This window comes from Lemur catta, chromosome 2 (genome assembly GCF_020740605.2).
Source record: "Lemur catta isolate mLemCat1 chromosome 2, mLemCat1.pri, whole genome shotgun sequence".
NCBI lineage: Eukaryota > Metazoa > Chordata > Mammalia > Primates > Lemuridae > Lemur > Lemur catta.
In genome coordinates, this window is record NC_059129.1 from 62,439,021 (window position 1) to 62,465,437 (window position 26,417).

The 26,417-nt window shown below is 34.4% G+C and overlaps 1 protein-coding gene across 2 annotated transcripts in view; it reads right to left on the minus strand.

The window, feature by feature from the left end:
- Positions 1-1,913: 1,913 nt before the first annotated feature.
- BMP5 (bone morphogenetic protein 5) overlaps positions 1,914-26,417 on the minus strand; it is a 123,209-nt gene continuing 98,705 nt past the window's right edge. For both annotated transcript variants that reach the window (XM_045543781.1, XM_045543779.1), the window contains 4 exons: positions 20,889-21,083; positions 8,709-8,785; positions 7,288-7,398; positions 1,914-3,945 (listed from right to left, as the gene is read on the minus strand). In XM_045543781.1, the coding sequence (XP_045399737.1) occupies positions 3,796-3,945; positions 7,288-7,398; positions 8,709-8,785; positions 20,889-21,083 (533 nt within the window). In that variant the 3' untranslated portion in view covers positions 1,914-3,795. The remainder of the gene's footprint in view (positions 3,946-7,287; positions 7,399-8,708; positions 8,786-20,888; positions 21,084-26,417) is intronic.

Here is a 26,417-nt window from a genome sequence, read left to right on the forward strand (position 1 = left end):
AAGACAAACTTTCTTGCAGTCTGACCTTTCTTGATTTCCTGATTAATGTGGTGGTCTCGGACCTGAACTCCTGCCCTGCGTAGATCTAAGGCTTTGTCTCCTGCTCCTGGGACATGATTATTGAAGCCAAAGCTCCAGGCCACTAGGAATTAGAAGATGCTCCTAAAGTAGACTATGTGTTCAGTATTTACTTACTCCCCTGGACATGTATACTCTGGCCTTTGTAGCTTTTTTCCTTGCCTTTGACAATTTCTTTTGTTTTTTTTGTTGTTGTTGTTTTGTTTTTTACAATCTTAGAATGCGTTTTTTAAAAAATATGTATGTGCATATATATGTGTGTGTATGTTGTGTGTGTATATGTGTATGTGTGCATGTACGTTTTATTGAAGAAAGTATAATGGTATATAGTCTAAGCTATCTTATTGGCATTATGACTGAAGTCAGGGAATTGTTCTACTCTGAGTTTTTTCTATAGGTAGAAAAACTACAAGAAAATAAATACAATCCAGCTTTTTAAGTAGGTTCCACTATATTTCACTATGTAGAAGTGTCCACAATGAACTGAAAAGAAAAAATATTGTTCACACCCCACTGAGCCATCAGGTTAGGTCCTGTTTCCAGACTGGTAGAGGCATGAGGCTGGCGTGCAAACTACCTATCCTCTCCCCATTGTGTACAAACCTTTCAGAATTGATTTTAGGCTAACTGCCTCAGAGAAGTTCAAACTGAGGTGCAAAAGTTATGTTATATGTTTTTAATTTTCTAAAATTTCATTGCAAGTTTTGAAAGCTATATCTGATCTGATTCTCCTTTCTTTGAAACCCCTGTCTTTCAAATGGCCTTTGACAAATATCACAATAGACTTTGTCATTTTTGCAGAAAATGTTCTATTTTCAAAATTGCTAACTTGGATATAATGTCATTTTCTACCTAAATAAGAAAAAGCACTGACATTGATTGTTATTTTGCATACTTTCTCATCAATTATGATCTTAACCAAACTTGATAAGACATAGATATACACATGTATACCAACGATGTATATGCTTTATCAGCAAAGGCATCTTCACTTCCAACTTTTAAAAAGTTCCAGGCCAAAAAAAAAAAAAAAAAAAACATGAAAGGGAGAACAGAAAAACAGGTAATCTAAGCTGATATTTGGATGATGAATTGAGCACTTGAATGAATGGTTATGAGATAGTTACTTGTGTTCTGAAATGAGGATTTCTTCTGCCTTGAATGGAACTGCAGTATAAGGTAATTATTCATTGTAAATGTCTTGGGAGATGATATTTGCCAGATTGTAAAGTAGCCAATAGACTCTGGCTTGGATTTGATGATGGTAATACAAGGATTATAAAATGACGGTTCTTAGTTGAGAAAAAAATAATTTTGGATTTTCTTCCTGGTTTTTCTTTATTTCTTTAGTTCAATGTAGACTGTTTCTCTTTGCCTTAAAGAACTTGAGTATTTATGGTATATGCCCTTCTACTTCCAAAAAAGATGAGGGCCACTTTACAAAGTAACAACAAATATAAAGCAGAAAAATTAAAAATACGCAAACAAAAAGCCTGTACATTAACTAGCTAAGAATCTCAATTAAAACCTATTAAAATAGGCCAAATTATTCTGATTTCTGGTAACAGCTTGCATATTACCAAAGTAATTCTGGTAACAGCTTGCATATTACCAAAGTAATACTAAGATTTTACTATAATAGTTATTTGAAAATAATGAGTATATGTGCATATATACATACATATAATTTCAGAAAATGTGAAAACACTGATGCCAATTATGTCCCTTCTTATATGAAAAAGAACAGGTGAAGTATTTCCCATCCTAATTATTTTTTGCTCTTTTTAAAATTTCTTTGTTGTTTGAACAGATTAAGAAAATCCTTAATTCATGGATTATTGCATTGTACATTTAATAGTGAGTTAATTATTAACAATACAAAAAAACAGTTTTGGCAATTAAAAACAGCATAAAGAATCACGTAATCAACAAACATTTTACATTCGATAAATATTCTCATAGTTTCAATTTACGATGTACTTACATTTTGTATTCCTTTTAAATAAAGAACCAGATCAAGAAGAACAGCAGAAACTAGCATTCCAAATTCAATATATTTTAAAATATAGAAATATATTTAAACAGCATATTTAAAGAATAATATAATAGACTTCCATTTCTTATTCTCTCAATGGTACACTATTAATTAAAAATATATTACTTAATGTATCCCTCATTATAGTTATTGTCAAATTTTCTTTAAGATAAACTGTATTTTAAAATATTGCAATATACCTGAATTACAGACAAACCCATAACATTTTTGAAGCCATTTCTGATATACGTTTTGTTTGAAAAATCAAAAAATATGATTAATAAATGGTGCTTTAGGAATATTCTAGATGAACTGTAAATAAGCCTAACCATAGAGCCACCATAAATAACAACTTACCAATCTAAAGGTCATTCTTCAAAAAGTCAGTGTGTGTTAAAGAAAGGCCTCAGAAGCCATTAAAACAGAGAGAAAAATAAATTAATTTCAGAGGGAAGAACATGCATGCACACACACACACACAGACACACATCAGAACCTTCCCGTTTAGAATTATTTGTTCTTGGAGGAAGGTTTATAAAATCCCTTTACAAAATAAGGTTTTCATTGAGCTCACTCTCAAAGATATGAAAAATGGATTTCAGCTGTTCTTTAGAAATGGCAATTGTCTGAAAGCCATTCTGGGATTTTTGGTAATTTCCTCCAGTTTACTTTCAGTGCCCCAAATAAAACCCCTCGCATAACATCAATCAGCAAACTCAGTTATAAAGGAGAGCTAACGAAATGGCTCCGTCGGCATCTTCTGCTCTGGTACATTTTATCCATGCAGTGACTCTTGTCTGTGGGGAGGAAAGTGGAGCACATGCAAATGTTTCTTTATTTTGGATTAGGTTTTTAAATCTGAAAAAAAATCTGTAGCAGTAGTGTTCTAGATAATAGGCAGACATGATTTATTTGAGGTAAGAAGGTTGTACTACAATTTTTTAGTGTTAACTTGGAAAGTTACAGACACAGGCTCAAGCCTGTCTCCACAGAATTCTTGAAGTTTTGAACTCTTTGCAAAATCTACAATGCACAAGCCAAAAAGAAACATGCTCCTACAGTTACACCAATTCTGTTAAAGCAAACAGTTATAACAATTATGCACAATCTTTTAGCTTCTGTGTGCTGCCTACCATTTATTTATTCAAATCCAGTTCAACATTTCACTTTATCTAATGAAGCAGAAACTCTAAAAGAAGAATTGTGTTTATTCATGAATTTTTGTTTGGATTGTTATTTTTTTTAAGTTTTATTTTTAAATAAATATCCTATCATGGTTTTCATTGGCACACTATAACAAAACATATTCAATTTCCTTCAACAATATGGAACGATCAAAGGAATTCTGTCTAATCTCAGAAAATCATATAAAAATTGTATTAGAAAAAATGTTGAAATGGAATTGAATTGGACTCAGCGTTTCCCATTGAAAATTAGACTGGGTGATTTATTGTATAACATAGTGGCCCATAAAGTGGATTTTATTGATAAGGCATCAACAAAAAAGAATATATACCTTTAAATAAATAAAAATGACTATATACATTACATTGTACATAGGGAAGGAGATGAAATGAGCCAAATTTATTTTAGAAAATTCCCCTTTTGTCTGAAAGTATGCTTTTTATTGTAGTCATAAACCTTAATACAGATCTTTTTGTTATTATTGATATTATTTAATATTAGTGGCAGCCACATGAGCGTACTACCATATTTCTGTATTTTTTCAAAATGACATTGGCGCTGTCATCAAAGTACAGAACAGAGATGGCGTTTAACTTGGTTGGAGCACAACAAGGCTTTGGTACATGGTCAGGAAACATCAGATGAACCTGGGAAAGAAAAAAAAGTTTTGATTTTTTTTAAGAAATAGAATAAACATTTTGTTTACAGCTTTATAATGATATGTTTGTTTTAACATTCACAATCAGGCCTACCCTTAAGCAGGGTACCCTTCTCCTATTTATGTTTGATGACTGGAGTGGGTGGAGAATGGTGGTGAAGGATTAATTAATACCCAGAATCAACCCAAAAGTTCTAATTATGTGTTGGGGCCTTGAAAAATATTTCACCAAATAAAGAAAACTCCCTCTAGGGAATATTCAGTGGAAATTTTCCTGGGTGAAGAACATGGAAATTAGCACGGAATTGCTTTTTGTTGAAATGGCTATATCTATTTACATTGTGAGCAATATGGAAGTTATAAGTGCAAATCAGTAAAGACAGACAGTTGGACTACAGAAGGATTTGGATCTAACATTTACCTTTTAAAAGGATAATTAAACAATAAACCATAAACATGCCACCTCTTAATTTTCCATAGTAAAGGAAACATAAAAATCATCATAAAATAAAATCCAGATATAATCCAATCCTTGCTTTAAAGCAATGATTTCAACTCTTCTCTACAGAATTTTTTACCAGATTGGCTGGAGTTCAATATCCTTTTACTTTCTTTCTCCCTTGCCCACTCCTTAGACAAGTGCCAAAAAGCAGGCTACACTAAATCAGAAGCAAAGGGCCTAGATAGTTTATAAATTGAATATCCACCTCCCCAAAAGTCTGGAAAGGTGGTTGTATATGACAAGTAAAATGTTTAAGTTAACGGGCATTTTGATCAGACTGCCAGTCTGCTTATGATTTGCAGTAACTGAGCAAGGAGCCAGAATACAGTTCCCCCCTTTCCTACCCACTTACTCTGGCCCTTCCCCCAAAGGAGTTTATGGGAAGTCCTATTGATGAGTCTTACGGGATCTACAAAAAGTAAATACAGCCTCTTAGAGTTTTGGCTGCACAATGTCCTGGCTGAAATGATATAGGGGCCCTGCATGTGGACAGAAACAGCAGGAAAAATGAGGTGATCTGACATGAACTTGAAATTTCCTAAGACCTCACAAAAGTAAAAGTTGGATAGTTTCTACAAATTTCAGATGCAGCTTGTGTCCCTCATCAGCTTTATCTTCCATAACCCGCACATACATGATTGATAACCCCCTGTTTTAATGGCCTTGGCAGCCTTACAAAAAATGGATTGTTCTTGAATGGCTTCTCGAATATATTAGTCACAAACATGCTTTTCTTTAACAACAAACATGCCTGTCTTCTCGTTTCATGTCCTTTGCAGAACAAACGTAGAGTGTGCATAATGCCAGGAAAAAAAAAATCAAGCTTCCCATGCATGCTCCAGCTTTGTAATGACTTATGTCCTACATCCCAGGGCGGAGGTGCAGAGAGCAGCGTCTGGTTCCAAGTTCATGTCAGATTTTTTTTAAATGTTTGTTTTTCGACACTGCCTGCTAGACTACAGTCATAAGAGCTGGCAACATGTAATCATATATTTATAAGGAAAGAAAAAAGAAAGAAAAGTGAGAAGGGGGGAGTATTTGCAAAAAGGTATTTTTCAATAAGTAAGCATTGCTTAGCCTGAGGGACCCTTTGATACATTAGATACATATCTAAGAAAGCAAAAGTCTGCTTTCTTCATCATTGAAATGACCATACAAAGAGGCAAAGAACTTTGTGAGAAATTAAGTGGCATTATGAAGAGCCCTCTACAGATGAAACAGCACCATACCTCTCTGTCTGATAAGCTTTCATGGCAACATGACTGCTCATAGACAAGAAGGAAAGCTAAACTTCTTAGAGATTCTTCTTTTCTGCTGGAAGTTTAACTATAACCCATTCTTGCAGAGCCTGCCTACTTCTCACCCCCGCAGAAATGCTATCCCATATCAAGAAATGTTTATATTTACAGATAACAAATGTAAAGGAATATCAAACCTTAAAATCCCCATAGGAATTTATTGCATATCTGGTATATGGCAGTGAAGTAGGTAATCTCATTGGTTAAGAACCAATAAAAAGAACATTTATAAATGACTACCTATCAAAATGCATATTTGTCTCTCTCTTTCTACCTCAAGATTATTTCCAAAGTCTTTAATAATGTCCACACTATAATTACCATAGATGTGCCTTTTTGGTTTCTAGCTATTCTGTAGTACCTTAGGAAGTAAATAAAGGTGCCAGTAAAACATCAAGTCACTAAAGTATTTGGTCTATTAGTTTATACATCTATTATTTCTTATTCAGAAGGCAGCTAGGATACTCCTTCCGTCAGCTATAAATTTTAAATTGTGGGGAAAAAAACCCAACCTTTTAAAGAGTCAAGTCTTCACAAATTCTAAGAATAATTCTTTTTTTTTTCATTAACAAGCTCACCCATAAAGATGTTTTTTTCCAGTATCTACTGCTCTGTTACTACCATCCACCAAACAACTCCACTTCCATTATCAAGTCTTGACTCTAAAATGATGTATTCCCTCCCCGTCTTCCTAAATACAAAAAGTTAACACTTTCATATTAATCCAAACATTAATTTGGAATTATGCCAGAGTCCGGCATACCTTCCAGGAGCCTCTCACTGAGTTTTCCAGAGATTGTCCCTCTGCCACACCAATAAGTCACGCCACAAGATATACCAGACTCCCAAGAGCTTTCACAAGCTCATTAGACATAGCACAACTGCTTAGAGACCATCAAGTCAACTGTTCACTATCTTGTTCATAAAAATAAGCTTAGGTTACTATATATTTAATCACTGTTAAATTTCTGGGAGTGTGGAAGGGAAATAAGAAAAGATAATTTCCACTTTAAAGATTACAAGAGGAAAAGGAGAAGGAGTGGGGGAGAACAAAAATCAAGAAATAGAAATTAGTTTCCTACTTGTATACTACATTGAAGAACTTTTATAAAACCAAAGTATGTTATGGAACATTCTTAAAGAATTAGAGTAAAAGCCCTCAGACAAAGTTCTGTACAGCTATTATTCAATGTTTTTGCAATGATTACTAATGAATTGCTGGGTTAGAAACAGCCCCTGGGAACTTGTGTGCTTAGTCATATTGTGTAGAGAAGAAATCACTGTGGAATGACCATTTCATGTGATTACTCCAATTTTCCTAGCTGAATTCCTCCCCATCCTAGAATCAGGATTTCTCTTTAAATCAGCCTGAATTTCCTGACCACACCCATCATTGTTACTTAAGCTCTAAAAAGTAACAAAGGAGTTTGAGAAGAGAAAATAATGCACTTATAATTGTAATAGATGCTTTCCTTTAAAACAACTTTATATTGTGCTTGCAATATAAGCCATTTTCAAAAACAAAGTATACCAGAGTCTGAACTATGGCATGGTTGGTGGCATTCATATGGGCGTTAAGTGGAAAAGAACATTCTCCATCACAATAAAATGCAGCATATCCTTCTGGTGCTATAATCCAGTCCTAAAATGCACACAAAACAAGAAAAAAAAATCATCAAAAGAAAAACAAAGAGAAATAATTTTTAAAGGATACTCAAGCATATTTCATCTGAAAACATTTACATTTTTGGTCTAACAATTATTCTAATAGGGACAGCCTCCCCCACACCCTTTAATTTGATTTTAAGTTGAAGCTTACAACAAATGTATAAATATTTTCACCAGATATTGTCCTCTCTGATTTCTCCCAAGAGGTTACTGTGTAAGATATTCATAGTATATATTAATCCATGTATTCATGAATAAAACCATAATCATGAAATAGCATTTGAAATAATGTTTAAACAGGAAATGATGAACTCTGGAAAGTTCCAGTGAACCAGAAAGGAAAAGGAGAATAAACTTAATTGAGATAATTCTCATTACTTCTTAATAACTCATTCCTGGTTTTAGAAGTCTAACAACCTCCGAAAGCTTTAATATTTGTTCCATGTGCTGTTTTTCTTTCCATTCATGCATTAACTTTATAGTCTATTTAGAAGAAATGAATTGGAGCAAATTCCTAAAAACTGTACAGGAAAAATTTTAGGAAGCTAAAAATTGATACATGGACTACTTGCCTTGATTTTTCTCCTCAGAGAAATAAAACTTGGTACAAATCTAAGAAATTATTGAATTACCCATATTGAAAGCTTATCATAAAATTTGAAAATACTTACATTTTAATATTATTTGTCAATAAGATAGCTCATATATAAGCATCTATTAAAATGGGATATTAGAAGACATCTAAAAACTTTTTAAACTGTCACCATATAGACCCATTAAAAATTATTTTGGTTAATTTTTTTCTCCCTACTCTGTTTGTGAAGATTATCTAAACAACAATACAATTTTTAAGTGCAAGTAAAGTTTTTTTTTTTTTTCCTGTACATCTACGTCATGACAGAGACATTATAATTGAGGGTTCTATTTCCTAGACCAATAGCTTGGGACCCTAAGGGGACGAATAGAGCTGCTTGTACTAATCTGAACAAATTTTCTGTTATAATAAAATTAAACAACAGCACTCTTTTTTCACTTTCTAAATGTCGTAGGGTTGTATTTCTTCTTCAGCATAGTTGTTTTTGACTGTAAAACTTACTAATTATGTTTCAATGGTGAAACAATAATGGAGAAATGAAAATAAGGTGGCTTAGCCATATACTAAATGGTCATATCAAAAATCATTAGGTATCGCATTGGAAAAATTACTGACAAAGATTATGGCTTATTTGCAAAAATTTATGATAAAGCAGAGAAAAAGCACCTACATTGACTGAACATTCTTACCTGCCATCCTAGATCCCGGAAACTCACATAGAGTTCATGCTTCTTACAGGCTTGTTTTTGTTCACTTGTGTTATAATCTGAAGATAAAAATCACATTTTAAACAAATCATTGCTTATCAGGTGTATTAATATTTTTTGTGAGATCCCTGATAAGATTTTTAAGAGAGGGTTTATATTTGAAGTTGTAGAACACGAGTTTAAATTTTAAAGTGAGAGCCACTTATGACTCGTGAATTTCAGTCGTCACTTGTCCTGAGTTTCTTCTTTAAAATGCAGACAATACCATTTACCTTATGAAGCTCCGACAGGGGTTCTGTTAGATAACATATATGACAGGGCACAGCCTGGTGCCTGCCAATGATTGCGTATTAGCAGCTCAATGAATGTTAATTCATTTATTCATTCATACTATAGTGGTATTTAATGTATTTCCATATATTAAATGTTTTTAACATCCTCCATGAGGCAGACACTGCAGTCTTAATTGATTTTATTTTATTAATAATAAATATCTTAAACTCAGGATATCCCAAGTTGAGCTTCTAATCATCCCCCCAAAACCTATCTGTAGACTTCTCCATTCTTGACTGATGGCAGTTCCCAGGCAAAAAAAAAAAAAAAACACTGAGAATCAAAATACTCCTTTTTTTTTCTTCCATTTCCACGTCTGATCTGTCAGGAAATCCCACACACTATCTTCAAATAGGTCCCAAATCCACCTGTTGTCATTGCTGCTATCACTGGTCCTGGCCCAAGCCACCATCCTCTCTAGCTGGATTACTGCAATATCCTCAGTGCTATTCTCCCTGCTTCTTCCCTTGATACACCTACAAGAAAGCAGCCAAGTGGACCTTTGGACAAACAAACTTAATGATGGCACTCCCCTGCAAGAAGTCCGCTATGGTTCCCATACCACTAAGAGTGAAATATCCTCCCGGTGGTTAGAAGGCTATATGTGATTTGGTCTCATTACCTCTCTGACTCATTTCTTATTACTCTTCTGCTCCTTCACCTTGCTCTGGCCACGACACCTCCTTGCTGTTTGGCACACATTTGGGCTTGCTCTCAACTTAGGTCCTTTACTCTCATTAGTCTTTGAAATGCTCTTCCTCAGGTAGCAGCTACATGGTTAATTTTTACATCTTCAAGTCTTTGCTTATGCATCATCTTCTCATCTAGGCTTTCACTGACTATCCTATTTAATATTGTAATCCTCACCCTGATAGTCTTGATTTCTCACCTTCTTCTTTTTTTCCCCATTTCATTTACCACTTTTTCAAATGCTATACTATTTACTCATTTATAATATGCATTGCTTCGTGTGTGTTTCCTCCCACTATAATGTCAGCTCCACATGGGCAAGGATCTTGTTTGGCTGTGTTTCAATCACTGATGTGTCCCAAGTGCCAGGAACAGTGCCTGGCACATGATAGACCCTCAATAAATATTTGAGGAGTTAATGAACAAATTCCTCACATTGTTCCACAAATTATTTGAGGCAAATGAATTATATTACTTTCATTATATATTTCGGACTGTAATCTGAAATACTCATAACTTTTTATAATTGTTTAAAAGGATTAAATATAAATGCAGAACCCCAATCTTGCATCTGGAATAAAGCAAAATGCTACAGAAACACAGAACCTTACAGATCATTTTTCTTTGTTGTCGTCTCTGGAGTTTGTTCACACTTTATGTAACGTTCTAAAAGCTCACCTACTTCAAGTGTTTCTAATATGAAATATGAAAGAAAGAAAATGAAAGAGCAGAATAATTTATTTCAAAGAAAATTTGTGTTTAGGTGTCATCTTCCAGTTTAATGATCCTCAAATTCTAATGAAAATGTAGGTACTTCAGAGATCAAGAGTTCCCATCATAGAAGGCCCTGCCTTTCACAATTACTTCAAATAATTATTTGTTTGATGTCAGTCTAGAAAACAAGATAGTGATTAAATTTTGAACTCAAGGTATTTTTCTTATTTCTAGATCAGTTATTCCTACTGTGTAATTAACTTCATTAAAACAAATTAAATAAATGGATAATGAAAAATGGAGGAAAGAGAATTTATTTGAGTCTCTGAAGTCTTGCTCTTCAGGGACTTCTTCCTCAATCTAAATAATAGCACAGATTTAACTTTCTTCAGGCAATGTACAGGTGCACTTTAACAGGAAACATAAAAAAAAAATTCTCTGTATCATTTTTCAGGAAAAGGAATAATTGATTTTGGTATCTGTTTGATTCCATAAACTCCTTGATATTCAAAATAGAAAAAAAAAGTATAAGCTATGCATTAGACTAGGGGTTAGCAAACTTTTTCTTCAAAGAGAGAGAGAGTAAATGGAGAGGCTAAATGGTTAGCAAACTTTTTCTTCAAAGAGAGAGAGAGTAAATGGAGAGGCTAAATGGTCTCCATGAAAGTAGTCATAGACCACATGTAAGTGAATGGGTGTGTCTACATCCCAATAAAATTTTACTTATGGATACTAAAATTTGAATTTCACAAGATTTCCATGTTACAAAATAATAATAGTCTCTTTTTTCAAACATTTAAAAATGTAAAGACCATTCTTAAATAGTGGGCCATACAAAAAACAGGTGATAGACTGTATAGACATGGGCCTCCCTTTGTCAACCCCTGCACTAGATAATAATGAGGATAAATATTTATTCATTCATCTTTGTCTTAATTAAAAACATTAAATATGAATAAAACCATTATAGCCAATAACACACACGAATATATATGAAAAGTCATAAATTATATATATGATTATTTGAATTCCATGTTTATAAAAAAAGAAAGAAAATAAAACTTAAAAGTCAAAACATATCTGTTCTATCTATGTAGCTTTTTATGCAGGCTAAGTGATGTATATTATGTAACATCACATAAAGGTAACAAGCAATGAAATTTATAACAGGATTTGGCTCCAAGAGTCTGATTTCATAGAGCATTAGGGCCATATGCTTATTCTGTCAGAAATAAAAATTAATGGATACTGAGTGAAATAAATGTTGTACCCAAACTAGCAAAGTCTGCAGTTAGGTTTACAATAAATGGTTGGCAGAGTAAGCTGTGGGAGGAAGGGCAAGGAAACCAAATTTATATCTTTTAAAATATCAGTGGGAAGCTTTTAGGACATTGAAATGAAATGGACATAATTCTACTGTTGATGAACCTGCCTCCAAATGAAGAGTCATAGCATAAATTACTAAAATGTTCTGATGCTACAGTCAACACTAGGAAAAGTAAAGTAACATGCCTCAACCACACGCAGGTGTTACAAAAGCAGCATTTCTGTTTTGTCTCTTAATGGTAAATATATTGGGAAACCAATGACAAAATATAGAAAATATTGTTCACTACTTTATGCAAGTCTTTTATGGTCAATTTCTAGAAAGAGTATATATTTAATCTTTTTTCATTTGATTTAAAAATATTATTGTCTTATAATAAAATAATGAAAAACAAAATAAAATATGTGGAGGTAAAAAGTGGTATAAAAATACCCTGAATGTAGAAAAGGGGAATGCTAGTACACTGTTGGTGGGAATGTAAATTAATACAACCACTATGGAAAACAGTATTAGAGATTGTTAAAAAAAAAAAAAAGAAGAAGAGAAAAAAGAGATCTACCATACGATCCAACAATTCCACAGCTGGATATATACCCAAAAGAAAGGAAATCAGTATATCAAAGAGATAACTGCATACTCATGTTTACTGCAGTACTATTTACAAGACATGGAAGTAAACTAACGGTCTATCAGTGGATGAATCAGTGAAGAAAATGTGGGACATACACAGAATGGAATATTACTCAGCCATAAAAAATGAAATGCTGTCAGTTGTAGCATGGATGGAACAGGAGGACAATATGTTAAGTGAAATAAACCAAACACAGAAAGACAAACATCATTTATTCTCATATGTGGGAGCTAAAAAAAGTTATCTCATGGAGGTAGAGAGTAGATAGTTACCAGAGGCTGGAAAGGTAGTAGGTATGGGGGAATACAGAAAGGTTGGTTAATGGGTACAAAAATACAGTAAGACAGAGGAAATAAGTTCTAGCATTTGATAGCACAGTAGGATGCCAATAGTTAACAGTAATTTATTGTATATTTCAAAACAGCTAGAAGAGCAGATTAAGAACATTCCCAACACAAAGAAATAATAAATATTTGATGTGATGGATATCCTGATTACCCTGATTTGATCATTACACATTGTGTGCATCTATGAAATATATAACTTTGCTTCCCATAGCATTTGTCAGCCTCCTGCTACATCTAACAATTTGGCTCATAGCTATATCTTTTCCCTACACATCCTACTGATTCGTGACACTCCTCTCTCCAGAGTCCTGTCTCACCCATCGCCACCCCCAACCCTTGCTAGCCCCATCCCATGTGTTTTTGTTCCTACTTCCCCTCTCTCCAGTGTATGATCATCACTGCTTAGAGTACTGTACTGGACTTCTAATCATTATTTGAGCTTTCTGTCTCCTTCCTTGGCATCCCATCCTGCAATCTACTGCCAAATTTAACTTTTTAAAATGCATATCTGATTATGGCTCTCCCTTTTCCAATTGCTTACACAAAGACATCACAGCTCCTTAACACCACATACCCTACTCTTTATGATTTGGCCTCTGCATAATTTTCTAGCTGATAGGACACTCCTCTCATGTAAGGATCCCAGCCATGCCTTACAACTGTGCACGTACATCTGAAATGGTTTCATCTATGCCTAGATTTCTGAAAAATGTCTACTCTTTCTCATATAAGTCCCTCATGAAGTGTTTTTGGCCATGCTTTGGTGCTGCTAAGTGCTCTATCTTTACTGTTCTCAAGTGTCCTTATATCTACTCTAATAGAATTATCTCCCAATAATTACTCATGTGCATGTCTTTCCCATTGTCTATGGGAGTGCTTTTATGAGAAGCAAGATCCCTGTGCTATCTTTAATCAGCATGTAGTTATTACTGTGCCTGGCAATAATGCATGTTTATTTAATATTGAATAAATATTATTTTATAAGAAATTATTCCTAGATATATTTTCCCTGTGGATTCTCTCTAGAGAGAGACTTGAAAATAGACACAATGACTTAATGTATACTGGCAAGCTTTTTAAAAAATTATGTACTTAATTGCTCATATATATTAGCCAAATTACATTAAAGACTCTAAAATTCCTCTTGCTTCCAAAGTCTCAAAATCCAAGAAATCTCAAGTGACCTTAGCTATGAGTACTTGTTAGAGAGAATTTCTAGTGTTTTCTGATGTCTGAACTCTTTATGTACCAGTTCTGAGAAACAAAACTAAATATGAAGTCATTTTAAAAATGACAATGATAACGGCAATGACACTGAAATAAGCATTTGCCATGAACCAGTGTTCTTAGTTCTTTACACACAATAACTCATTTAATCCTCACAACTCATACAATCCTACTCTGTGAGGCAGGTATTAGTAACATTCCCACTTTACACATGAGGAAACAGAGGCAGACAGAAGTAACGTATCTTGTCCAAGATTATCATACAACTAGTCAGTGGTAGAGCCAGTATTAAATGATAGACAGATGATAAGTACAAAAATATACAGGTAGATATATATAGCTAACTACAAATTATATGCACCAAAATAATTACTTTAGGAGGAGTTTCCAAAATTATGCATGATTCAGGAAATGTATACCAGAGTTCAGTGCTAATTATTATAGAAATTCTGTGGATTAGAGGTATTCTTACATGTGCAGCATTGCAGGATTTTCAGTGCAGCATTTATTTTGAGCGTTCCAATTTGGAAACAATGAAAATGTCTTTTTTGGAGTGACACGATTAAATAAACTGATGCTGGTTCTATCGAATATGTTGCAACAGTTGAAAAGAATGAGGTCACTCTATTTGAAAGCGGGATAAACATTATTTTTAAAATACATAAAATACATCCTTCATGTAATAAACAGCATAGAACAAAAGTATATTCTCTCAGAAGAGAAGTATATATGGAGGAAAATGTTTGTACCATGTTGATATCAGTGTAACAGGGTAATCTATCATGGAAGGATCAGGTGAACAAGGAAGAACTTTAGCTTTGTTTATGATTTTATTATTTTTAAACAGTAACTAAAAATATGTATTAATTATATAATATAAAGCATTCTAAAGACATAAATCCACTTGTTTTCTTGTTTTGATGAATATCTGTTGTTCCAAGAGGCATGAATTTACATTGTATCTATTAGGCAACAGATAGTGGCTATCAAAGTTGAGAATAAAGGCAGAATGTTTCCATTTTAGTAAATACAGCTAGTCCCAGATTTAATGATGGTTTGACTTAAGAGTTTTCAACTTTACAATGGTGTGAAAGCTGTATGCATTCAGTAGAAACCATACTTTGAGAACCCATACAATCATTCTGTTTTTCACTTTCAGCATAGTATTCAATAAATTACATGACATATTCAAAACTTTATTATAAAATAGGATTTGTGTTAGATAATTTTGCCTAACTGTAAGCTAATGTAAGTGTTCAGAGTATGTTTAAGGTAGGCTAGGGCAAGCTATGATGTTCAGTGAGTTAGGTGTATTAAACACATTTCAATTTATGACATTTTCAACTTTCAGTGGGTTTACTGGGACCTAAGCCCATCATAAGGAACATTGGTATATGAAAGATTTACCCTAAGAAATCACCATCTTTTTTGGCAGAGCCACCACAGGATCCACTTTTGAAGATCTTTAGTATTTAGCATGAAATAGCAATTGATTTCTGTAATTAGCCAGGACTTGCCACTTGCCCTGTTGGTTCTTCCAGGCTCTAAATACAGGCATACCTCAGAGTTATTTACCTCAGAGATATTGCAAGCTGAGTTCCAGACCAACACAATAAAGTGAATTTTGCAATAACACAGAAAAGCAATTTTTTTTGTTTCCCAGTGCATATAAAATTATATTTACACTATACCATAGTCTATTAAGTGTTCAATAGCATTATATCTAAAAAAACAATGTACGTACCTTAATTTAAAAATGCTTTATTGCTAAACAATGCAAATAATCATCTGAGTCTTCAGCAAGTTCTAATCTTTTTGCTGTGGGAGGGTCTTGCCTCAATGTTGATGGCTGATGACTGATCAGGATGGTGCTTGGTGAAGGTTGGGGTGGCTGTGGCAATTTCTTAAAATAAAACTACAATACAATTTGCTGCACTGATTGACTCTTCCTTTGACAAAAGACTTCTCTGTACCATATGATGCTGTTTCATAGCATTTTACCTTATTTTAAAATTGGAGTCAATCCTCAAACCCTGCCACTACTTTCTCAACTAAGTTTATGTAATATTCTAAATCCTTTATTGCATTTCAACAATGTTCACAATATCTTCAGCAGGATTAGTTTCTATATCAAGAAACCATGTTCTTTGATCATCTATAAGAAGCAATTTCTCATCCATTAAAGTTTTATCATGAGATTATAGCAATCCATTCACATCTTCGGGCTCCCCTTCTAATTCTAGTTCTCTTGTTATTTTACCACATCTGTAGTTACATTCTCAATTGAAGTCTTGAACCCCTCAAAATCATCCATGAGAGTTAGAATCAACTTTTTCCAAACTCCTGTTAATATTGATATTTTGACCTTCTCCCGTAAATCACAAATGTTCTTAATGGTATCTAGAATGGTGAATCCTTTCCAGAAAGTTTCAAATTTACTTTGCCCAAATCCATGAGGCCAATCACTGTCCATGGCAGTTATAACCTAACAAAATAAGTTTTTTTAAAGTAATAAAACTTGAAAGTCAAAATTAATCCTTGATCTGTGGCTACAGAATGAATGTTGTGCTAGGAAGTGTGAAAACAACATTAATCTCCTTGTATATCTTGATCAGAACTCTTGATGACCGGGTGTATCGTCAATGAGCAGTAATATTTTTAAAGGAATTTTTTTTTCTGAGCAGTAAGTCTCAACAGTGGGCTTAAAATATTTAGTAAACCACGTTGTAAACAGGTATGTTGTCATCCAGGCTTTTTTGTTTGATTTATGGCTCACAAGCAGTGTAGATTTAGCATAATTATTAAAGGCCCTGGGGATTTTTAGAATTGTAAAGGAGTATTGGCTTCAACTTGAAGTCACCAGGTGCATCAGCCCCTAACGAGAGAGTCAGTCTGTCCTTTGAAGGTTTGAAGCCAGCCATAGACTTCTTTCTAGTTATGAAAGTCCTAGATGGCATCTTCTTCCAATAGAAGGCTTTTTTTGTCTACACTGAGAATCTGTTGTTTAGTGCAGGCAGTTGCATTAATTATTTTACCTAGATCTTCTGGATAACTTGCTGCAGATAGTACATCAGCACTTGCTGCTTCACCTTGCACTTTTATGTTATGGAGATGGCTTCTTTCCTGAAGTTTCATGAACCAACCTCTGCTAGCTTCAGACTTTTTTTCTGACACCTTCCTCACCTTTCTCAGTCTTCATAGAATTGAAGAGAGTTAGAGCCTTGCTGTGGATTAGGCTTTGGCTTAAGGGAATTTTAAGGCTGGTTTGATCTTCTATCCAGATCACTTAAACTTTCTCCATATCAGCAATAAAGCTGTTTTACTTTCTTATCCTGTGTGTTGACTGGAGTAGCACTTTTAATTTCCTTCAAGAACTTTTCCTCTGCATTCACAACTCAGCTAACCACATGGGACAAGAGGCCTAGATTTTGGCCTTTCTTGGCTTTTGACACGCCTTCCTCACTAAGCTTAATCATTTCTAGCTTTGGATTTAAAGCGAAAGACCTGCAACTCTTCCTTTCACTTGAACACTTAGAGGCCACTGTAGGATTATTAAGCGGCCTAATTTCAATATTGTTTTATCTCAGGGAATAAGGAGACCTGAGGCGAGGAAGAGAAGTGGAGTAACAGCTGTAACAGCTGGTCAGTTGGTGGAACAGTCAGAATACACGCAACATTTATTGATTAAGTTTGCCATCTTCTATGGGTGTGTTTTGTGGCATCACACAACAATTACAATAGTAACATCAAAAATCACTGATCATACATCTCCATAACAGATATAATAATAATAAAAAAATTTAAAGTATTGTGAGAATTACCAAAATGTGACACAGAAACAAAGTGAGCACACGCTGTTAGAAAAATGGTGCCAATAGACTTGCTCAAACTCAAGGTTGTCACAAACCTTCAATTTGTCAAAAACACAGTATCTGTAAAATACAATAAAGCAAACTGCAATAAAATGAGGTATAACTGTACTGTATTCTTTTCAGGACTGATATAGTCCTTAGAATAATAGCATCATGCCCTGTAGGTTTTTAAAAATATCTTATCAACCTAATGTCTTCATGTCTTAAAGAGTGGCTAGCTTAAAATTTAGCTATATTTCCTCCATTTCCTTCCTTTCCATATCTAAATTCAAAGAAATATCCATTTTGCTGCCTCAACACAAAACAGGAAATATTTAATATGTCCCACAATGTGTCTGTTCAACCTTCTGGCCAAAGATTTGAAGAGAAACAAGGAAAGGCAGTTTCTGCAGGAAACCTGGGAGTAATAGTTCTCTATTTACCTGAAAAAAGAAGTTAGTTTTTCCTATGAAGTCAGCACATTAATTTATTCAACAAATATTTTAGGGACTCCTTTTCCGTGCTAGACACTGTTCTAGGCTCTTCCACAGGAATGTAGAAGAAAAAAAACAGAACAGAAGGTAGAAATCTTTGAAATAGGAAAGAAATGGGATAAAGACAGCAAAAATGACATGGTTTTCAATTCTCCCGCACAAATTGATACTTTCAACATTTGATGATATGCTTTGCAAAAAAGAAAAAAAAATGCAATCAGGCAAACATCTAGTGCAACTCTCCCCCCTAACTCCAGCCCCATCCTGCCCCTTCTTAGCCATGGATCTTTTTCACAGTCCTTTATAGTAAAAGCCTGGTACTATTATAGCATTTGTTATTTATATTTGGATAATTTTAAAATTTCGCTGGCATTTCAAGTCTCCTAAGTATCAAATTTTCTGTTTATATTAGCATTCTCTTTCCTTAAACCCCTGTCTTTCAGGCCAAATCCTATGAGGCTTTTCCCAGTCAGCCTGATCACTACCTATTGAAAGGTTAAGTCTCATAGAAACAAACCAGCCACTTTCTTTCTTCTTATTATCAAAATATGAACACACTCCAAAACCATCTACCACAGATTTCACAGAGATGGTTGCCAATGACAAACTTTTAAAAAGAAAATATTGGTCTATATTAGAATAATTTTAGACTCTAAATGGTGCTAAGGGAAGCTGGTGAAAAGTTACGTGATTTCTGCTCCATGTGTTTTATTCATCTCTGGTTATAGAAGTACATTTGTTACTTGTGGTCAGGAAGAGAAGATAAATAGAGTTAACCAATAGGGAAAAGGACTTTGATGACTACAGTCACTGGAACGCCTCTGCCAGAGTCATTATGAGCTCTAATAATAAATATGTGACTTATACTTTTCCCTTTGTAATTTCCTCAAAAATTATTTACTATTTTATTCAAGGTTTAGCAAATCTTCTTAATTCAGTCTGCTACATTAAATTAAAAACATTTCAACCAAATTTAGAACCATTCTACATGAAAGGAAAAATATACAACTTTGACTGGCTAGTATTTACAAGGAAGAAAAGGTCTTAGAAAGTTATTTTTCTCTATCTTTCATATTAAGTAATTATAACTTTTTGCCAAACTAAATATCTCATGGAAGATCTTTACAAAATAGCTTTGTAATAAGGCACTAATATCTTGTTTTACTATGAAGTGAAAAAGGTGATTCAATTTCTTTGTTGGAAAATTATTTTAAAACATCACTTTGTAAGTAGCATTTAATTCAGCAGAATGCAATTTCATATAGAAATCTTCCCTCCTGCTTCTGTTGTGAGATACAGCAAAAGGGCTTCTTTCTAACATGATTCTCCTGGTGCCTACACTTTAGAAAGACTCCAAAGAATTCCATTTGGTATTTTTGTTGACAGTCTCAAACAAAGAACAAAATTATATGTCTTTTGTTTGATTTATAATCATCTATTTCTAATCTAAACACTCATACATGATTTAGTAATAAGTAGCTGCTGTATGATCTGTCATTTTTAAGTAACCTGGGAAAAAATGAAGAATATAGGAATAATGGCTAAGGCTGTGAGAAATTAGAATTCTAATTTGCTAAAATACCATATGCAGGAAACAGAACTGTGTTTCTTTTGTGCACCATCCATCCATTGTGCCTAGCAGGGTACTATGCATATGGCAGCCATTAGTACAGAATACATATTTTACAAATCAACAAGCAATTGTACCAAATTGGGAGGTTCCAGGCTAAATTTCCCTCTTCAAATTTACCTTTTTACAGATAAGAAACAATTTCTTAGACTAAAATAGCCATTATTTTCATCTAAGAATACTTACCTGTTTACAGCCTGAACTAAACAAGGTAGTTCTTGGTATAAATAATATGATTAAGTCATTTAGGGTTTTTGCACTTAGATGCTTTCTGATCAATTGCAATTTTGATCTCTCTTTCTGTCAATCAATAGATGAAACTGCAAGTACTTTGATATCAATTGTGCATTTGTAATGTTTTGTTGAAAGATTTTACATATACGTTGTGTAGACATGTACCTAAAGCAAATTTTCCAGATAATCTCCTTCCAAGTAATCGTGAAAACATAAATATTACCTTCATTATCATACTATCTATCCTGCTCCTATTTTCAGAAAAAAAATTGAGGTGCATATTTCACATGTATGAATTTAAGTACTAAAGAAAGGAATTTTATGCCGAATTTACCTGGTTGACCATCCATCTTTGAGAGGCCCTGGGGAAGTTAGCTCAGCAAGTTGTATAGTTCAGTTTGGGCTGGCCTTTGTTGATCTAGCCATTTTATAATTTTATTACTGCCAGCTTGATTTTAATTTGGACTGAATCTTTCAGCCTATGAAGGCCAGTCATACTTATTTTAAAATGAATTACTGAGTGATTCACTGATGAAACATCCTGGGATACTAGAAACATCACTGGAAGATTTAATATGCCATAGGAGGGTATATACAGAGAGTAAATTTATTGGGGCTACTTGATTTGCAACACACGACCCCATAACTCTCGGTGCACAACTGCCGGCCCGGGTTTTATCTTACCTCCAACACTGGACATTCTAGAGGAATCCTGATGAGAGCTGGATTTATTGCGGTTTTGATTTTTCCGTTTGTTGGCTGCTCTCACGGATCGAAGAAGTACCTCGCTGGCCTTGAAGAAGGCCACCATGAAAGGTTGTTTTGACTGAGGCCCGTGTCTCCCCACAAGACCGGCGGATTTCACGTTGATGCTGCGTCCTGGAACAGAACGCACAGGCGCTTGGTTTAGGAACAAGAAAGAGCGTTTACTCGACGTGAATGAATTCTGAGGGTATTTTGAAAAACAGAAAAAGTTTGAAAACATTATCAGAATGTTTTCTTTCCAGGTCAGGATTCTTATAAACATTGAGGTTTACTATTACAGAAAATTATCTCTGCGTGGTTTTCCCTTTTACATCATCCTCCACCGCAGAGTACCCTCCAGCTGCTTGCTCTCACTGATAGCTTCTCAGACCCTGAAGTCAGGAACACTATAAATGGAAAGGTCTGACTACTCATCAGCCTGGAAATGTCCACATTCAATAACAATTTTTAAAGTATTAGCTACGGGTTCTTCTGCACTAAATGCCCAATAATTTTCCCCTCCGTGATAAAAGCTAAATGCCTGGCAGAGTGTTTCTGCTTTCTCCAGCCTATTCTAAGCCTTTCAAGCGTTAATTAGTGCTGATAGCCTCCTCCCCCTTCACCTCTGGCCAGTGCCCAGCAAACTTGACAAAGCTGTGCTCTGCTTCAAGTTCTTCACAGGTCATTCTGCAAGCCCTGTCTGGGGATAGAGGTTTGTATTAAGGTCCAGTTAATTCTGCATATGAAATAAACATGGACATTTCAGAAACCCTTCCCCTCTAAGTTTTGACACACCTGAATGTTTATTGAAAGGATTTCAGAAGAGATGAACTAAGCCTGGAGACTCTCAGAATGGAGGAAAAAAATCCAAGTGAGATTTGAGACTCAATTTTGCCTCTAAACTAGCCTGCAGCTCAGAACTTTCTGGGCCCATTGATGTGGTTGTGTGTCCGAGAAGAGGGATACAACCAGGACCTCTACAGGAATGAGTTAGAAGTCAAGGTGCCCTACAGACTAGAAGTCGATGTTAAGGAAGTACCACTCCCATGGGGGTAGTACTGATAATACTTGTAATTATAACCATGTCATATGTATTTGGAGTGCTTGCTATGTATCTATCTGCTAGGCATTTTTCTAAATGATCTTCATGCATTATTTAAATTGATTCCACAAATGCCTTAGGAGTTAGGTTAATGCTAGTCTTCCTTTTTTATAATTTACTTTCATTAGGCTCTTTTAATTTAAACTAATCACTAAAAATTGTATAGCAATGCACATATACAAAAAAGGAAACTACTGACTGATACCTGGTTCCTTGAAAAATCACTCAAAGAAGATGAACTATTTGACCTGAAGTTGTAAATTTAGTTGAGAATTCCTCAAAACTTATGAGAAGTTTCTACGCTAGAGACAGACGTTACTGATCTTTTAAGAGTAATATATAATGTGGTTTGAAATATGTGCGTGATTGACTCTGGCTTACCCCATGAGAGATGTGCATGTTTTCTTAAAATATTTATTCAGTAAGGACTGTGGAGCAACCTCAGTCCATTATAAGACCTGACCCACCTTAGAAGAAAGAAAAGGGAAACAAGTCCCTGAAACGGCATCAATGGCATTTTAGCAAATAAACTCTTGCTCTTAACAAAATTTATTTTGGCAGCACAAACACTTTTGTGTATGCTTGTATTGTGCAGAGACCTTCTACCGTCAGAAAATGAGACTGTGTCATGTGAGGTTGTGCAGCTGTTGAGAGGGACACAGAGATCCTTTAAATGTGGAGGTATTGGTTAAAAAAAAAAAAGAAGTCTGCACCAATCCAGACAGCATAGGTATCCTCCGCAATTGTTCTACAGCATACTGGGAAAACTTGTCCAATTCCTATAACTATTAAAATGGCTATCGGCCTCACAAATGCCACTGTACTCAGTCCTACCAGAGAAAGGACTTACAAATAATCAAAGCAGTAAACCTCAAACAAATAAGCATATAGGTTTCTCTTTTAAATGCAAACTTATAGTGGCTCTATGCCAGAGTCTATATTTCTTAGAAAAACTCTGTCACTGGCATAAATGAAAGAGGCAGTTTGATTTGTGGTCAGAGCAGTTTCCATTCTACTTCCACTGTAACAAATGTATTAATTCAGCTCAGACTTCCTCCTTCTGGCAGCCCTTTTGCTGTAAAAAGAGAAATTAGAAGTTCCAGCCAAATACCATACCTTGAACTGACCCACTTCAATACATAAACACTTTTACAACATGTTTATTCAGGTGTAGCACTTGAAATTGGTTTAAGATGTTTCCAGTGACAGAGAGCACAGCAAAAGGAAAAAAAAAAAAAGAACTGAGAAACTTAACTGCTATAGAATAGAATAACTGGCAATCTGTTCTTCAAATTTTTAAATTTTTTTTTTCTGTCTTGGAGTGCAACATAAAAAGTATTTGTCAAAGCTTTTATTTTGATATTTTAATGAAGTGTTAATTTAACAGGAACTAAATTTTTACTTGTATACATTGATGACTACAGAAATCATTTTTAAAATATGATCTTTCTAATACTAAAATAGGTTGCTGCAAGACGTTCACAAATGGAATACAATAAAATTAGTTTTCTATTCATTACTACACACACTGACCCCTTTATAGTTAAATAAGCACTTAACACAAAGTTCCAAGTTTCCTTTGGTATGCAAGAATGTTGCTTTTATTTTTATTCCAAAGACTTTCAATATTTTAATTTTTATCTGTGGAGAAATAATACTGCTCTAAAGATTTATGTTCTGAAAACTGTAAAGATATGTGTTTGTTACAAATATGGGTTTCTTGGGTTTTACAAAGGTGGATATTGTGTGTGAAGCAAAGTACCCTTCAAACCAATGTGAACTCCCTTTAAAATAACTTTTAATATTATTAAGTTTCCTCTTGGTTTCCTTTTTACTTCAGCAATGAGGTGACTATTAAGATTCCATAAGTTAATGCTTGCTCAGTTACCCTTGGTCTTGAGCTACACCATAGAAGCATTAACTATTTGAACTACTCCTTCAGACATAATATACCGACATTGATTATGTTGACTAAACCTATGGAATGGCTGAGCAGCTATTTTTGTCACAAGTGCTGATAGGAACTTTATTGCCTGTATTAAAAATAGTGAATCCTTTATAAAATGTATTTGAACATAATAAATTTGAATTTTATTATTAAATGTACAGTATATTTTAGGTATTGCAAATATACAGAGACCTATGTAAAGTATTTTGATTTAGGAAGCCTGTAGGGGTGTGTGTATTATCATGAATTTACTTTTCAAAGCTGATCCTTATTTTGGGTGCTCTCTAGCTTATAAATAATATATGTATTGTATAATAAATATTAAATAATAAAAATTATTTATTAGCAATTATATTACTAATATATAATAAATGTATTAATAACAATATATTGATCATATATTAATAAATAATAAATAATATGTTTTTATGTTATATAAATATAATATAAATATATTATGTCATATTTTATATATATGTAAAGATTAAGCATTGAATAAACAATGGAAATGAAAATTGGGTGGGGTAATGAAAACAGCAGTATAATAAAGGATGGGAAGGATATCAGCTTGAGCATAAGGTTAGTCACCTTTGGATTCAGACACGTTTAGGCATAGCTAGAACATTGGTAGGTTCAATTTGCCAGGCTTATACTTGAATGACGATTGAGCAATTTCATGGTCAAAAAGTAATCTTAAGGACAAGGTGAGCCCCTAACGCATAAATTCAGAGCAGTGTTCCAGGGGGTATGAGGAAGCAGTGATTTTTGAGCATATAACTCAGAGTTGCTTCTGGCATAGCTCCAATGGATGCATGTCTAGCTCCTAGAAACGAAGGGAATTCAGAGAAAATCTCATACACTGTTTTTACCCAAAGTCTGGAAAATACTGAGAGGACAAGGTAACATTACTTTGGAACTTGATTAACAGAGTGTGACACAAGTGGTGGACAGAGATTTTCTCTACATCAGAGGAGTGGCTTCAGAGCAGTTCCACAGTGGATCAGGGTGGCAGCCACAGAATGAGCTCCAAACTTATCTCCTGTACCAGCATCAGCACTGGCTTCAGAGAGTGGTAGCACCTCGAAGGTGAGCTGAGCAGCAATCTCATGTGCACCAACAACCGTACCAAAGCAAGAGACAGTGCCAGTGATGAGATGAGGCTGTTCTAAAAGCAAGAGAAAAAAATGTCCTTGTATGATATCCAAAACTTGATGTCGACACTGGAAAGAAGGTAGGGATATGATCTGCTAATTGGGTGGGATGACAACAGGAGGTGAAAAACTTGATTGCTGGGAGCTGTTCGAGCTTAAACACACGTTCTCCCACAGAAATGAGAGGAAGAGACAGCAGAGCATGGAGTGGAAATGTTCTTTGAAGGATGTGACAGCATTCCAGTGATCCCGCTGGTGGCAGCTAGACTCAAAGAAATACCGTTAGTGCCCAATTATTCCAGGTTTGCCTATCATGGAATGCTTGGATTATGAAATGAAAGGGGTAATGACAACAATTATAGGAGTCCAGAGTTTGGTATTAGCGTAGATATTTTCTTTTCGCATTTACAATAAAAGAATACCCATTAAGTCTTTGCATGTGAAAAGTTATTTTAGAGCTATGTATGCCTTGGCCATCTTGTTTTTGCCTCAAAATTATTGTACAGGTACCAAGGCAAAATAAACAATTTGAGAATCAAATATTAATATATGGGAATATTGTTTTACAGTCTTATTAACTAAAGAGTGAATAAGGATAGGGTTGGGCTGATATCTTCTAAAGAAATGATGATTCTCTTCATATAGGAGTCAAGAAAAAAGTGTGTGAAATTGCAGTCACATTTGCCTAAGAACACAAGTGAGACTATTTCAAATTTATAGACATAGAGAAGGTAGGCTGGCAAACCAGGGATCTATCCCAAACTCACTGTTTTGTATTTCAGACCATTCCTTATGGAATATGTGACTTTCACGATGTTTATTTCTTTAAAAACAAAGTTATTAAAGGAGATTCTGGCTTAAAACAGCTCTTTAGAGACATGTTGATGTTACAGGGATAAGTGGTTCTAAACACGGTCATTTCGTTTCTTTCTAGGGTACACAGTTTGAAAAACATTCATTTGAGGATTTATCAGTCTAAACGTTGATATCACTTTGAGATGTTATCATAAATTCCGGTTTGTTTTTTCCTCCTCCTAAACCCACAGTAATTGATTGCTTAACCCAAAACACCTGTGATGGAACTTGTGCAAAAATTATCTTTCCTTCATTTCAAAAAAGACTCTTGCAGCATCCTTTATGGACGATTTCATAGTGCACCAATCAGTACATTGTTTCTCATTCACATGTCTAGCTGATCTTCACTTATTTTCAACCTGTGCTTAAATTTGATTCTGGTACTCTTAAATTATGGGTTCTATAACTAAATT